A 16056-nucleotide genomic window follows, 5' to 3' on the forward strand; every position below is an offset into this window, starting at 1 on the left:
TCTTTCTTTCTTTCTTTCTTTCTTTTCTTTTCTTTCTTTCTTTTCTTTCTTTCATTTTATTTATTTGACAGAGAGACAGTGAGAGAGGGAACACAAGCAGGGGGAGTGGCAGGCAGAGGGAGAAGCAGGCTCCCCACTGAGCAAGGAGCCCGATGTGGGACTCAATCCCAGGACCCTGGGATCATGACCTGAGCCAAAGGCAGATGCGTAACTGACTGAGCCACCCAGGCGTCCCTGACCTTTAGTTTCTTCATCTGAAAAATGCCCTGACAAAAGATTTTGTTTGGATTAAATAAAGTAATGTGTAGGAACAATAAACCAGAGTCAAAAAAAGAATGTAGACTTTGGAATCAGACAACACCAGAGTTTTTATCTGGTTCTGTTATTTAGTAGTGGTATGACCTTGGGCAAGGTGATTAACTACTTTTGGTGAATATGAGTTGAAGTGCATAAAGCACCAGGTTCATAATTATGCTCAGTAAACATTAGTGCTTTTTCCTTTTCTCCCAACTCCAGTCAAATAATGTAGGAATAGACTTGCCATACATGAGTGCAGACTTATTTTGTTTTTACCCTGCCATTTTAACTATAAGGATGTTTTGTCCCCATTGTCTTGACTCCTAAGAGCATTTGTGTGTATGGTTTGTGTGTGTTTGTATGTGTGTGTGTTTAAATAACATACAATAAAATGCACAGATCTTAAGCATTCAGTTAATAAGCTTTGACAGTTGCATACACCCATGTAACCACATCCCCCAACAAGATAGAATATTTCCATCACAGAAGGATCCCTTATACCCATATTTTATCCCCAAATCCCAAGCAAGCATTTCCTGATTTAAATCATTGTAGTTTAGTTTTACCTGTCCATTAACTTCATATAAATGGAATTACGTTGGTTTTTTTTTTTAAGATTTTATTTATTTATTTGACAGAGAGAGACACAGCAAGAGAGGGAACACAAGCAGCGGGAGTGGGAGAGGGAGAAGCAGGCTTCCCGCCAAGCGGGGAGCCTGATGTGGGGCTCAATCCCAGGACCCTAGGATCATGACCTGAGTTGAAGGCAGACACTTAATGACTGAGCCACCCAGGCGCCCTGGAATTATGTATTTTTTTAAGGGAGTTCTGCTTCCTTTTACTTACCATAGTAGTTTTGAGATCCATCTATGTTTTTGTGTATTTCAATATATACCCAGCAAAGTCCCCTAGTCTCTCTGATAATGATCAGATCACTTGTCTCTTCTCAAATCAGTCAGAGAAAAGACACAATTACCATAATTGGTGTACCTAATTAAGGTCCACCTCCTAGGGCTCAGGATAGGGTCACTTTCTCTGATCATGTGTCCTCAGAAGAAGGCAAACGCCAAAAGTTCATCATTTTTTATTATAGCATAGTATTCTATGAACATACGGCAATTTATCTATTCTCCTGAGCCTCTAGATTTTAAACAGTTTAAAAAATATATTTTTTCAATTGGGAGTCATTTACTCTTGCTATACAAATTGGCAGAGGACTGGTAAGTTTACAGGAATTTTGCCACGGGTAGGTCAGAATTTTTGGACTTTAGCTATTGTCTTCTTTCTACTTGGCCATTGTATGAAAGGGAGAAAATGCCCTTCTGTCTCTGAGTGTCCCCTATATAATATATTCTTTTTGGCCTCATGCCTAAAAAGTTGTTTATGAGTTGATGGAAGGATATATAATTTCACTGTGCTCTGGAAGGTACTTACCTTGGCAGTCAAAAATTTATGGGGAATATCTAGTATTCTCCCTGAAAAAATTGCCAAATCTTGGCTCCCAGTCATCCTCCCCTGTATCATCCTATTTCCTCACTCCCTCTCCTTGCCCCCCACCTCTGGCAGTCCCCTCTGTGCAGCTTTGAGCCACTGAGTGTCCTCAGGAGACATTCTCCCTTAAAGTTGTGCTGTTTGCCTGGATGAAATGTACGATGTGCACAAATAGGTTGTAGGGAAGCGCATATCTTGGCTCTCCTGGGATGTTAATGTCTTTGCTTTTTGTTCTAGTCAAGTTACATGTGAAATAGTTCCTTTTTTCTTCTGACTGCCTCAAGCCCTTCATTTCCTCTCTATACCAAAGAAACCGTGAAGAATGGAAATTACTTCTCTGCTTTTTACCCTCTACTAGCTTTATTCTTGCTCCTTAAAACTTTTTTTTCAGTTAATGAATTGTCTTTGTCTTGTCCCTCACCTGGAACCTTCACTTTTTGCATTGAAAAATTTGTTTCCAGGAATTTTTTGCCCCAAGAGAAAGGAGAGACTTCTACTTAGGATTGCAGGACTGGCAATATTAGTTAAAGGTTATTTTGTAGAACAAAAGAGAGCCTCAGCTCAAGAAATACGATTTTGAGCTCAGTGTATCTTCCAGTGGATCTTGACTCTGAATAGTAACACTCTGACCTCTCATAACCAGCCTTTGTTAACTTGAGGATAGCTTCTTTTATCCTAGAAGCAAAATGGTGACGAAATATGGGATTTGAAGACCTGACTTAGGAAGCTGGGAGTGTTTAGAGAAAGAAGTAAGACAAAGTTGTCTCCTGTAAGGGGCTGACATGGAAGGGAGATTAAGCTTATTCTTTATGACTTACGCAGAGAACTGAACTGGGGCCAGTGTCAGGAAGTAACCAGAAGGTATCACCTCTTTATAATTTCCCCTGAAAAAAAGGTTTGTAATATGGAGGAGAAGACTTCCCTTCACTAGATGTATACAAACAGGGTCAGGACAGTCATTTTTCAGAGTTATTGATGATTCAAGAACCTGATTGAGGAGGATTATGGATATAGAAGGATGAAGCTAAATGAGAAAGCTTCTGAGTCCCCTTCCAATTATGAATTCCATGATTCCTTTATATCTTTGGTAGACTTTCCATTTTCTGCCCAGTCTTTGAACATCTGTCCCCTTAATGAGTGGAAGTATTGCATAAAGGTTAATAAAGCAAGTGCTAGAGCCATATTTCCTGGCTTTAAGTCCTGCTCTGCCATGTACCAGGTGTATGACCTGAAATTATGTAATTGCTCTGTACCCCAGCTTACTTATCTATAAAATAGTGATTATAATAAAATATATATCTAATAGGATTGATGTAAGATTAAATGAGATACATAAAACACTTTAGGATAGTGCCTGACACAGTGTAAGCACTCCAGAAATTTTAGCTAATACCATCTCGCTCTCTGTCAGTTATTTCTACTTCTAAAGCTAGGCTTGTCTGTCTGGTCCAGATAGTCCCTCTCTTCACATACCCTTTCTGATTATCTCAGGATGCTTTTGGCTAGAAGGAACAGTAAACTCAAAATAGCTTAAATGATAATAGGATTTATGACCTCACATAACAAGAGGTACAGAGCTAGGAGGATCCAGGTTGACTAATTCAGTCCGCCTCATAGCAAGCATCAGGGATCCAGGCTTATTTTCTCTGCTCCACCATCCTCCATGAGTTGATAGAATATTGCAATCCAGGCATCATCTGTACACAAGACTACCTTCAGGAAAAGATAACAACCATTTTTTTTCTAGTGGCTTTTTTTTTTTTTAAGATTTTATTTATTTATTTGACAGAGAGAGACAGTTAGAGAGGGAACACAAGCATGGGGAGCAGGAAAGGGAGAAGCAGGCTCCCAGCCGATCAGGGAGCCCGGAGTAGGGCTCGATCCCAGGACCCTGGGATCATGACCTGAGCTGAAGGCAGACGCTTAATGACTGAGCCACCCAGGCACCCCACATTTTTTTTTTTAACAGAGTGAATACCCTTTCTTTGAAGCTATTCACGTCACAAAGTCCTCTCATATTTCACTGGTGATGATTGAGTCGTTTGTCCCTTCCTAAATCAGTCACAAAAAGGAAAGAGAATTACCATGATTGATCTAGCTAATTAGGATCCACCTTCTAGGACTCAGGAATAGGGTCACTTTCCCTGATCATGTGTCCTTAGATGAAGGCAAACACCAAAAGAAAATCTGGGCTAGATTGTTATGTGTGGAAGAAAGGGGAGATTTGGGTAGTGTGCTAGAGTACCTTTTCTTCTGCTATTGTGTTTTCCTTGGAGTAAGAATTACTTTATTTTACACAGCCTTTAAGAGACTGGTAGTCTCTCAGTGGAAATGCCTGTCAAATTTCTTAAAAGTGGATGCATCATTAATTGCTGTCTGTTTCCTGAGGGTTTTTAAGAATCTAAAACTCAAGTTTTTCTGTTTCTCAGTGAATGAAGGAAACCATGTAGCTCCTTAAAACTGCAGTTGGAATATGTGACCATATTCCACAGGTGGCTGTTATGAAAGACCTTTTTTTGTTTAATTTTTCCCTTAGTGCTTTGGCTGAGAAACAGTGTTTAGACACTGTGAAATTAGTCTAGATATCCAGATAGTTGAGCCTTTTCTGACTTATGTGTGAAAAGGAGCTGCAAAGTTGTCATTCTGATTTGAAGAAATATATCTGTTTGGTAATGCAGACCTGGAAAAAGAAACACCCAGATGCTTTATATTTTTCCGTATCACCTTCCCCTTTTTTAAAATTTTTTTTATTTTTCCCTTTTTTTAATTGAGATATAATTAATATATAGCTCTGTGTAAGTTTAAGGTGTACTACATAATGACTTGACATACATATATACTGAGAATGATTACCACAGGGACGCCTGGGTGACTCAGTCAGTTAAGCGTCTGCCTTCAGCTCAGGTCATGATCCTAGGTACCTGTGATCGGGTCCCGCATCGGGCTCTCTGCTCAGCGGGGAGCCTGCTTCTTTCTCCCTCTGCCTGATGCTCCCCCTGCTTGTGTTCTCTATTTCTCTGTCTCTTGCTCTGACAAATAAGTAAGTAAGCAAGTAAGTAAGTAAGTAAGTAAATAAATAAATAAATAAATAAAATCTTAAAAAAGGAAATGATTACCACAATAAGTTTAGTTAACATTCATCTCCTTATATAGCTACAAAAAAGTTTTCTCCTTGGGATGAGAACTTTTAGGATCTACTCTCTTAGCAACTTTCAAATATACCATACAGCAGCATTAAGTATAGTCATCATGTTGTACATTGCAACCCCAGTACTTATTTGTCTTCTAACTCGAAGCTGGTACCTTTTTGACCATCTTCATCCAATTTCCCCATTTGGCAGCCCTCACATTCTCTTTCTGACAGAGAAATTTGTTTGAGGGTATTTAAGCCTGAAAAAGAAAAATACTGAAGGTCTATTATGTGGTAAAAGACGTAAACTTAATTTTGTGTGACTCAACAGCAGATTTAGCATCAAGATTGAAACAGTACATAGCTTATTATAGGGAGCAACTCTGTAGTAATAAGACTATTTAAAAAGTAGTGGGATGATCCCTTGCCAGGAGTTTTCTAGGAGAGGCTTGCAGGCCCCTCTGAGGAAGTTCCAGAATGGAGTTTTGATGTGGGGAGATGGTGGCGGAGGAAGGTGGGATTGCATGAAGGCGTACTTAAGAACCCTTACAATTCTGATCTCTATTGATGTTTCCCAGCTAAGAGATATGGAAAAGGCATGTGCTGAGTTTTATTACACTTCAAACTGAAGAGAATGGGTGCTTGATTTACCTATGGGAGAAAAAATAAATATATGTGTATATGCAGTCTCCATGTACAGCCAAAGATCCATAAGGTCCATAGGTTATAACTCTTTTATAGAATCCTCTAGGTACTAGATACAGTTAATTAAAAAACAGAATATTGGCCATTTTCTTGTGTAGTCAGTTTCTTCCAGTATTTGTCATCTTAAATTCAAGTGTATGATTATGATTATATGAATGACTCTCTGGTCTTTTAAAGGGCCTTTATCTAGCCCTATGCAAACTAAGTGTCTAGGCAGCTGCACAAGTCACCACCAGGTGAACAAAGCAGTAATCTTATAGACTAATTTATGCTAGGATGAGATTACCTGTGCTTCTTAAGGAGCGTTCAGGGTCTTATAGTTTAAACTGATTTGAAGGAGGAAAAAATGGCTGGTGTGACAGTTTTCTTGAATCATTGTTATTTGTTCATTTGGCTCAGTTTCTAGGGCCACATGAAATAAATATGATGTCTGGGAGGGTTTCTAGTCTTATCTTTGTAAAGGAGGGAAAGAGAAGTATTCAGGATTGAAGGACAGTCTGTAATCTATGGAAGGAAAACCTCTACAAACTTCTGCTTCTGAGTGTGTGCTTGGAGTACTGTGTTCACTTCATTACAGGATTTTCCAGGTATCCAGAGTAAGTGATAAAGAGCTGGCTACCCCTGGAGTACAGAAGTTCTGCATCATTGGGAGGCAGTAGAGTGATTGAACCTAAATAGTGAATAACAAAGCAAAGATTCTCTTTTCCTTCAGGGAGAGACCCAGTCTTTCTGAAGGATAGCTGAATGCCGAGTTCTCTTACTTCTTCATTGCTTAAGATAAAGGAAAGAATTTAAGAGTCTATAACCATCATCTGATTTTGTTGCCTTTTGATGGGGGAGACACTTAAAGTTGGTAACATTGTTGTGGTTTGTGGTAGCTGTGGAAGTTCTCCCTTGGGAAAGGAGAGTGGTCCTCTCTGGTGGTGAATAGAGCTTTATAAGATACTTTACTTCTTTCTGGAGAAAGTCTGGTGCTCACACTGAAAATGTAAGCAAATTTCTGTAGGAAATGAGGGAGGGCAAATAAAGTGCTAAGAGGACTCATACTACCTTGCTTTAGAACTGGATCCTGGTGAATCTCAAAATAATTACCAAGAATCCAGATATGTATGATGTAAAATGCTAGCGAATGCGAACTAATCCGTAGTGACAGAAAGCAAATCAGTGGTAGGTTGGGATGGTGGAGAGGGGAGGAAGGGCTTACAAAGGAGCAGGAGGAAACTTTTGGGGTGATGAATGTGCTCACTATCTTGTGATGATGGTTTCACAGATGTGTGCATGTTTCATAATTCATCAAATTTGTACATTTTAAATATATGCAATTTATTGTATGTCAGCTTTACCTCAATAAAGCGTTTATTATTTTTTTAAAGATTTTATTTCTTTATTTAACAGAGAGACACAGAGAGGGAACACAAGCAGGGGGAGTGGGAGAGGGAGAAGCAGGCTTACCGAGGAGCAGGGAGCCCGATGAGGGCTCTGTCCCAGGATACTGGGATCATGACCTGAGCCGAAGGCAGACGCTCAACAACTGAGCCACCCAGGCACCCCTATAATTTTTTTGTTTTTTTAAAAAGATTTTATTTTTAAGTAATCTCTACATCTAACATGGGGCTTGAACTTACAACCCCAAGATCAAGAGTCGCACACTCCACTGACTGAGCCAGCCAGGGGCCACTACCTCAATAAAGCTTTAAAAAAAAAAGAAATCAGTCAATCAGTCAGTCAGTCAATCCTGGGTCAGCATTTATCCAAGGACTCTTCTGTACGTTACAGGGTGGCTGCTGCAGACTAGTATGTGAAATGCAAATCTTGTGTGTATGTGAAGTATGGATAAATAAACTCCTGTTTAATGCATTTGATGTTTTCTTTAGGAGTCCATAGAGGCTACTGTATTATTTTGAAGAAGATGTCTAACAGTAACACTACTCAAGAGACCCTGGAAATAATGAAAGAATCAGAAAAAAAACTGGTGGAAGAATCGGTAAATAAAAACAAGTTTATATCTAAGACTCCAAGTAAGGAAGAAACTGAGAAAGAGAGCGAAGATACTGGTTTGCGTCAGGAGACACAGGTAAGGATTAGAAGTGCATCATATGCACACTCATTATACCTGAATAGAAATGTCATCGTAATTGGCATTGGGAATCTGTAAGAAGCCAGTCACTTGATTCTCCCTAAAAGCCCAGTTTTCAGCTTTCAAGAACTATCTCCTTCCCTTTTTGTCGTAGAGTCCCTAGTGAAGTCTAGAGAAGATAGTAATTTCCTAATCCATTTGGACCTTGCTACATTTGATATTTTTTAACTATCAAAAAATGAATTGTATACAAACACATATTTAACAAGTCATAATATGGCTCATACAATAAATTCTTAAAACTTCAGCTGCCTGGCTTTACACACGGTGTTAAATTCATATCGTGGTTGTGTTAAAGCAGTCAGCATTTTCTGGGTCAGAAATAATCTCTGAATTTGCCACTTGGTAAGTGAGTGAGAGGAATTTCACTCTTTGGTTGCCATGTTGTTTTCCATCCAAATTCATAGTGCAGTGCAGATTTGATGGCAGTAGGTGGCCAGGTGAGCTTCCTCCAGAGCTCCTCTTTGGTACCCAGGCAGCTCACACTCTGAACCTCCTCTGGTTTACCTGTTCCAGTCCCTCTCTTCTCTGTGGTCACTGCTAGTGTCTTCTGTTACCCAGACCCAAATTATGTAAATCCTTTCCTTCATGCCCAAGGGTTAGACTGGTCATTCTTCCATGCTTAGGAGATAGACTAACCATAGTAAGTTAGTTTAAAAAGCAGTGGCAGCAGCATTTTTTTTTTAAGATTTTTTTTTTTTTAATTTTTGTTTATTTATTTGAGAGAGAGAGAATGAGAGATAGAGAGCACGAGAGGGAAGAGGGTCAGAGGGAGAAGCAGACTCCCCGCTGAGCAGGGAGCCCGATGCGGGACTCGATCCCGGGACTCCAGGATCATGATCTGAGCCGAAGGCAGTCGCTTAACCAACTGAGCCACCCAGGCGCCCTTTTTTTAAGATTTTATTTATTTATTTGACAGAGAGAGACACAGCCAGAGAGGGAACACAAGCAGGGGGAGTGGGAGAGGGAGAAGCAGGCTTCCCACAGAGCAGGGAGCCTGATGCGGGGCTCAATCCCAGGACCCCGGGATCATGACCTGAGCCGAAGGCAGACACTTAACGACTGAGCCACCCAGGTGCCCCAGCGGCAACATTTTTGACGGTTTAGAAAGTTGAAGCATCATTTCTCCTGACAGCCCAATTCATCTAGGCCTTTTCTTCTTAAAAGATTAAAACAGCAACAACATAAAGGGACAAATTAAAATCAGACAGCTCTCTGAAATATTTTGTTCTCTGGCTGCCTGCTTTTCTACTGTCTTTCCTCTTACAGTTTGCCAGATCTCTGTACTGCCTGCTTTTCTTTCCGTTATCCTTTGCATGTGAGTTGTCATTCCTCGCCCCTCCTTCTAGAGTTTGTAGAGACAGTCTGCCACTGTTCCAGCTATACTTCAGCCTCGACTGATACCAATAATGAATTTTAAATCCTCAGGACAGATTAAGTGATGAATGTTTAATTATGTGCTGTCATGTTATATGGAAGATGATAATTAAATGAACTTTTGGGTCCAAGTTGTTCTCAGGAGACTATTTGAAGTGGTGTTCTAAACTCCTGTTGGGTGTGTACTCCTTGAAGATAAGGAGAAAAGACAGGCTGTATATAGGTGTTATACACCTTACGGACACTCAGTTCTAGAGTGTCTTCACCTGTATATACAAATAGGTCATGTGGGAGATTGGAAGGGGAGTCTGCCTCTGACTTTTTGCAGCTTCTAGAGCAGGGGAAGCTGCTGCTGCCATCTACTGGAGCTCCTGCTCCTTCTACAAAGTCTTTAGTAGTGTCCCACCCTTCAGAAGCCCTCTCCGCTCCACAGATCATGTGCCCCTTCAACAACACTAAACATTCTGCTCTTTCTCCTACCTTCCCCCCCCCTCAACCCATACCCTGGAAGTCTCCCTGGGGATCTTACTGATGCGGTCAAGGGAGGGCTTGTTATGAATTGGAGCTGGAAAGTTTGCAGAAAGGGGACTTTCCTTACTTACACTATGTGAGACATATTCTTAGAATCAGCAATTAGAACTCAGAACATCTTTCACATGGAAACAGTACTATAAAAGGCAGGTTCTGAGATTCAGTTTAGAATGGGCAAATTAACCCTGACCTACTGAACTTGGGGGGGGGGTCCTTCAACCAACCCATACCAGTTGGGTATGACCTCCTAGCTGGGCTTTCTGCCTTTAAACTTGTGATCCTTTTGGATTCATCTTCCATACTGCTTTAGAAATATGGCCATGAAATAAAGATCTGATTACATTCATTCTCTTCAAACTTGCTATGTGTCTCCATTGTCCTAGGCTAAGACCCAAATTTGTCAGCATGACATATTGTGACCTAGTCCCTTGCCTGCCAGTCATCCGCCTCTGGCATCCTGTGCTTCAGCATTATCTGATTCCTTGGTCCTTGTTACAAATAAGAGCTGAAAAGTTTGGAGAAAGCATGCTTTTGTACATGCTTTCTCTGCCTAGAGTGCCTTCCTTGGTATTCTTTCCTTGGCTTCCCCCAACCCCTGAACCTCCCTTGTCAACATCTGCCTGATACCTGTTCATCCTTCAAAACTCAGTTCAGATGTGTCTTTCTCTAGGAAGCCTTCCTTGACAACCTTACTTACCCATTGCAGGTCTACCCTGTATAGTTCTTTGAGTAATGTCTGTCTCTGTCTCCACAGAATTATAAGCTCAGTGAGGCCCAGGATTTAGGTCAGTTTGGGCTCACCATTGTATCTCGAAAGCCCGACGCAGTTCTTTGCAGGCACTCAGTATCTGTGAATGTATGAGTTTGTGAGTTGCTGGTCTGGGTTAGACACTTGTGCTGTGTGCTCCTGTAGCACTGCATGGCTACTTCTGTAATGCACTTAACATACTGTATTGTAGTTGTCTATTTGTCTGTCTTCTCCAACAGGATTATGAGTCCCTTTTGGACAAGGTGTTTTTTAATCTCTGTATTCTCCAGTAGTTAGCATGGTGCCTGGTACATATTAGACTTTCAGTATGTGTTTGACTATTACATGAAAACTATCCATTCTGGGAAATAAGCAGATTCATAAATTGCTTGTAGGGCTATAAATTGGTGTAACCTCTTTGAAGGGCAATTTGGCAATAATTTATTAAAAATTAAATTTAAAAAATTTTTAATGGACTACAGATAAACTGTATTTGTAGATATACTTAATGATATGGTCATTGAGGCATTGTTTATACTAACAAAAGATCAGATACATCCTAAATGATAGAGTTTAAGGGACTGGTAAAATAAATGATAGTACAGCCAGAGTAGAATACCATATTAGACATTAAGAAAAATGGTAGATCTTCTGTAGAATAATATCCATGAAAAAAAGTTTAAAGGCAGGGTGTGTACAATATATGTCTTACTTTTTTTTTTTTTTAAGATTTATTTATTTATTTGAGAGAGAGAGAGCACAAGCAGAGGGGAGGAGCAGACTCTCCACTGAGCAGAGAGCCCGACCTGGGGCTCGATCCCAGGATACTGAGATCATGACCTGAACCGAAGGCAGATGCTTAACTGACTGAGCCACCCAGGCACCCCCATCTGTTTGGTTTTTTTAAAAAAAAAAAAAAAAAAAAAACCCTGAATGTACATATGTACAATAAGCTTATATATATTCATAAAAGATCTATGGAAAGATTATAAGAAAGTCAGTACTACCTGATCCTCTAGGAGAGAACCAGGTAACTGGGGGACAGATATGAAAGGAGACTTTGTGTTGTATGTACCCCCATTACACCTCCTGAATGTTTGTGTTCTGTGTATGTTACTACCTTTTTGAAAAAACAGTGACAAATACTGTTTCATATTCCCAGACTATGGCTCTTCCTTACTCTAACATCTCTTACATTGATTGACCAGATCCATCGTCATTTCTCACTCTTATCCACCTTCCCAGTTCTCCATTTTGCATTGTGGTGGTGGTGTTTGGTAACTAGTGAAGAGGACAAAGGAAAGAGAAATCCTCACCTACTCAGGACCATGCTGGTACTCTGTTTCTGTCTTGTTTCCCCTTCCCCACCCACCAACCTCAGATCTCTCCCCACCTGAGTGGGCAGTGAGTTCCATTCCAGACATCTGAGAAGCCCCAGGTGCTTCCTCCCATACAAAACCCTACACCACTTCTTCCCCAAAGCCCCCATTTTGACTTCTCAGCTGTTCAGAAATCCTATCAGTGAATTAGTTGTTTCTTCCCTTATCTTACCACAGGCCTTCATTCTTCATCTTCTTCAGCTTCTATTCTGCTCCTTACCCTCTCTTTTTACCCTCCCCTCGCTGTGGAAGTCTGGTCCATATCTTCCACGCTCCCTTATTTTTATCCTGTCCCAGACAGGCTATAAGAGCCACCACCAGGAGCTTAGAAGTGGGAGAATTCTCATCTTCAGGGAAGGAGGCATTTGGCAAGAAGAGTCTTCATTCCATACCAGCAGCCACAGGGACAGGTGCTTTGGGTCTCTCAAGTTAGAACTCTGAACATGTTATCCTATAAAGATGTTAATATAAGTGATGATTAAGGGCCATATTGCATGTACATTATGGGTTAAATAGGCTCCTGTGGTCATGCTTGGGTAAAAACACTCTGTCATGCTATGGTAGTGACATTTCCAGAAACCACCTAATCAGGAGAGGATTCCATGGTCTATCCAAAAGTAATTTTTATTAACCTATGAAGTAGGCCAACCAGTTAGTGTCTTCCTATTCATTTTCTTCACAGTAAGTGGTGATTTGTATGTAGGTGGCCTGTGGTCCCTTCTGTGTCACAGTTACTAGAGTTGTAGCAAAGGGGAGACAACCACACCAAGTGGGTCTCATCATAGTTTATCTATTGTAATGGTTTTACAGTTAGTGTTTTTTCTTTGTAAACTTGTATTGTTTTTAACCTAAATGTTGATTTTCTACACCTTTAATATTTTCTAATCCCCTTCTGACAGAGGCGGACATCCAACCATGGTCATGCCAGGAAAAGAGCCAAGGTGAGAGCCCTTTCTATACACAGTAGTCCCCCACACTTATCTGAGGTTTCGCTTTCCATGGTTTCACTTACTCCTAGTCAGCCACAGTCCAGGAGCGGATGATCCTCCTTTTGACATATCGTCAGGTCAGTAGTAGCCTAACGCTGCTTCACAGTGCCTACATCGTTCACCTCACTTCACCTCATCACGTAGGCATTTAATCATCTCACATCATCCCAAGAAGAAAAGGGAGTACAGTGCATTAAGATATTTTGAGAGAGAGAGACCACATTTATATAAGTTTTATTACAGTATTATTAACTGTTCTATTTTATTGTTGTTAATCTCCTACTGTGCTTAATTTATAAATTAAACTTTATCTTATGTATGTGTGTATAGGAAAAAACAGTACATATAGGGTTTGGTACTATCCATAGTTTAAGGCAGGGCATCTGCTGGGGGTCCTGGAAAGTATCCCGGGGGATAAGGGGGGACTACTATACCTTCTTTTCTACTGTTATTAGTAATGTGTTTCACAAATGGACTTATCACTAATATCTAATTTATTTGGATTATATACAAGCAGAGTTTGTATATAATCTGCCTGCCCTTTATGCTCTCATTGTGAATGTATGCACACGCACACATTTCCTATTAGAAGGTTTGGTTGTATTTTTCTCTACTATTTCTAGTTCAGTCACAGTCTATTTCTGATACCCAGCCAGAGCCTCTCACAAAGCCTGAGCAAATTGGTACTGGTTCTGCTGTAAAGCCCGATTCTCTGTTCACTTCTGGTTTCTCTAGGAGTACTATATGAGTGTTTTCTTTTCCTCCAACATTTTTTTCTCATTTATCCTTTATAAATCCTGCCCCATTAGTAGAAATGACTCAACACTTTTGGACATCCTAAAAATAAAGCCTTTTTTGGTGGTGGTGGGGTTACTTTTTAGAGGCAGGGAGGAGGAGGAGGATTTTGTTTTTAATCATTTTATGATAAAATTAGCACATCACAGATTATTTTAAGCAGTGTTATCAGGGAGGACTATATGTGTTAGTGTGTGATGGTTTTTTAATTTTAGTTGGGGGAACAGTAAAATATTAAGCCTTTCTTGCAGTGAGAACAGTTGTCACCAGAGTAATTATTAAGGAGGTCTACCCCATTCCCCCCAAAAGACAATGGCAGAATTTGGGGGTGGCTCAGCCAGTATATGGCCTGGGTTTGAAGAAGACCACAACATCAGATAAATTGACTCTGTGTCTTGCCTGACATGGCCTAATCCTCGGTGATGGGCTTGATGTTAAAGTTCACAACAGAGGGTGTTCACTTCTATTTCACTTCCACCCAAACTTTTTGAGATAATAGGCAGTTATTGTGTCCATTTTACAGATGAGGAAACTTGGGTTTATAGAGACGGAGTGAACTTGACATGATATTCACTAGTAAGTGGCAGGGCTCCACAGGAAGTCGGTTCTTCAGACTTGCGAGTTCTTATACTATACTGCCCAACCAGGAACACATGCCATGTTTTATGCTGTTGTATTCACAGCAAATCTTGATTTTATTATAAGAACTCTTAGTAAATGTTTATAGGTAGATTTCTATAATTTTTGGCTTTGGGGATCCCTAGGAGAGCAATGATTTACAAAGTGGATTTCAGATTTTTTTGGTATTCTGCAGCCAGCAAAAGTAAACCAAGTGTATTAGCTTCTTATCACATTAAATCCCAAATGTTAGGAAGTTTTCTTTCTCTTTACTCTTTTCTTAGACACTTCTTTCCATACTCTTGCCACCTCAGGTTTAGAGTCATTTAGCATTTATTGTCTACTGTGCTCTAGGCACTATTTATGATATGTATGTTTATATTCTTTATGTCACCTAATTGTCACAAGTCATCCTATAAGTGTTTTTGTCCCCATTTTATTGAGGAAAAACAGAGACCCAGAGAGGTCAGGTAATTTGCTCACGGTCTCCCATAGCTCATGAGCATAAAAGCAGGAGTTGAAGCTAGGACTTCTGGCTCTTAAATCCAGTGTCTACTAAGCTCTGCAACTGTGAATTTTCAGTAAACTTCTGGGTCTGCAATTGGAACATGGGCTAGAGAAAGGGGGAGGAGCTAAATGAAGTGGTTTTCCTGTCATCTGTTCAAAGTAGCCATTTTGTTTTTATCTTTACTAATGTAAGTAGGGAAATTATCTTTGAAGTAAATCAGGAACTGGTGAGTAAGTCCTCTTTGGGGGAAAAAAAAGAACACAAAAACCCTACTTAATGGAAGCAGCAACTAACAGAGCCAAAGAGGATACCCTTCATTCAGCGAAAAGCAGCTTTCTGAATGTCCACCAAGGGAATGTATATATTTGTGCTTTTTTTTTTTTTTTCAGTCTAATTCCAAGCTGAAGTTGGTGCGCAGCCTGGCAGTGTGTGAGGAGTCCTCTGCCCCATTTGCTGATGGGTCACTAGAAACCCAGGTAGGTCCTTTATCAGAGTAGTATAACTTTTGAGTTTGGCTAACCCTAACCCTAACCCTAACAACCACAGCATCAACATTAGGCTTGGAAATCAGGGTAGAAGGAACTTCAAAACAAGTGTAAAGCAGGGCATGGGTGAAAGCATGAAGTATAGGTCTTCACACTTGGACCACCCGGGATGATGCAGACAAGGAGAGCCCAGGGCTGAATCTTGTTTTCCCACCCGCACTTCCCTCTGGCGGTTAGAACCATTTCCATCCAGTTCCTATGCCAAGAACAGCCAGTGTAACTTGAGCTCTCCATATAGTGGTTGTGATTGTTGGCAGAAAAGGCTTGGCCTTCTACCCTTTTGGTAGAACAAAAGCTTAAACAATTTAATTAACAAAATACTCTCTTCTTGGGGCACCTGGGTGGCTCAGTCGTTAATCATCTGCCTTCGGCTCAGGTCCTGACCGAGCCCCGTGTCGGGCTCCCTGCTCCACGGGAAGCCTGCTTCTCCCTCTCCCACTCCCCCTGCTTGTGTTCCCTCTCTTGCTTTGTCTCTCTCTGTCAAATAAAATCTTTAAAAAAAAATACTCTCTTCTGTAAGAGAATTCTGCCACCCAAGATTTCCCTTTTTTGAGATTTCGAGGGAGAGTAAAATCCTGTGGGAGAATTAAAATCCCCTTTCCCCTTTGATTGTGTTCCTCTTTCCCCTTTGATTGTGTTCCTCCTTCCCCTTATCCAAGGATATAATTCAGTTGCACATCAGCTGCCCCTCTGACAAGGAGGAAGAAAAATCCACAAAGGATGTCTCTGAAAAGGAAGACAAGGACAAAAACAAAGAAAAGGTCCCAAGGAAGATGCTTTCTAGAGGTGAGAACTTTCCCCACCTC

At 40.6% G+C, this 16056-nt stretch overlaps 1 protein-coding gene across 16 annotated transcripts in view; it reads left to right on the plus strand.

Moving 5' to 3' along the window:
• R3HDM2 (R3H domain containing 2) overlaps window positions 1-16056 on the plus strand; it is a 156466-nt gene that overhangs the window by 106089 nt on the left and 34321 nt on the right. For all 16 annotated transcript variants that reach the window (XM_073900789.1, XM_073900788.1, XM_073900787.1 and 13 more), the window contains 4 exons: window positions 7498-7697; window positions 12695-12736; window positions 15095-15181; window positions 15910-16036. In XM_073900789.1, coding sequence (XP_073756890.1) covers window positions 7533-7697; window positions 12695-12736; window positions 15095-15181; window positions 15910-16036 — 421 coding nt within the window. In that variant the 5' untranslated portion in view covers window positions 7498-7532. Of the gene's footprint in view, window positions 1-7497; window positions 7698-12694; window positions 12737-15094; window positions 15182-15909; window positions 16037-16056 lie in introns of those variants that run through there.

This window comes from Callorhinus ursinus, unplaced genomic scaffold (genome assembly GCF_003265705.2).
Source record: "Callorhinus ursinus isolate GAN/ISIS: 27379988/994484 unplaced genomic scaffold, GSC_fseal_2.0 scaffold14, whole genome shotgun sequence".
NCBI classification, from domain to species: Eukaryota; Metazoa; Chordata; class Mammalia; order Carnivora; family Otariidae; genus Callorhinus; species Callorhinus ursinus.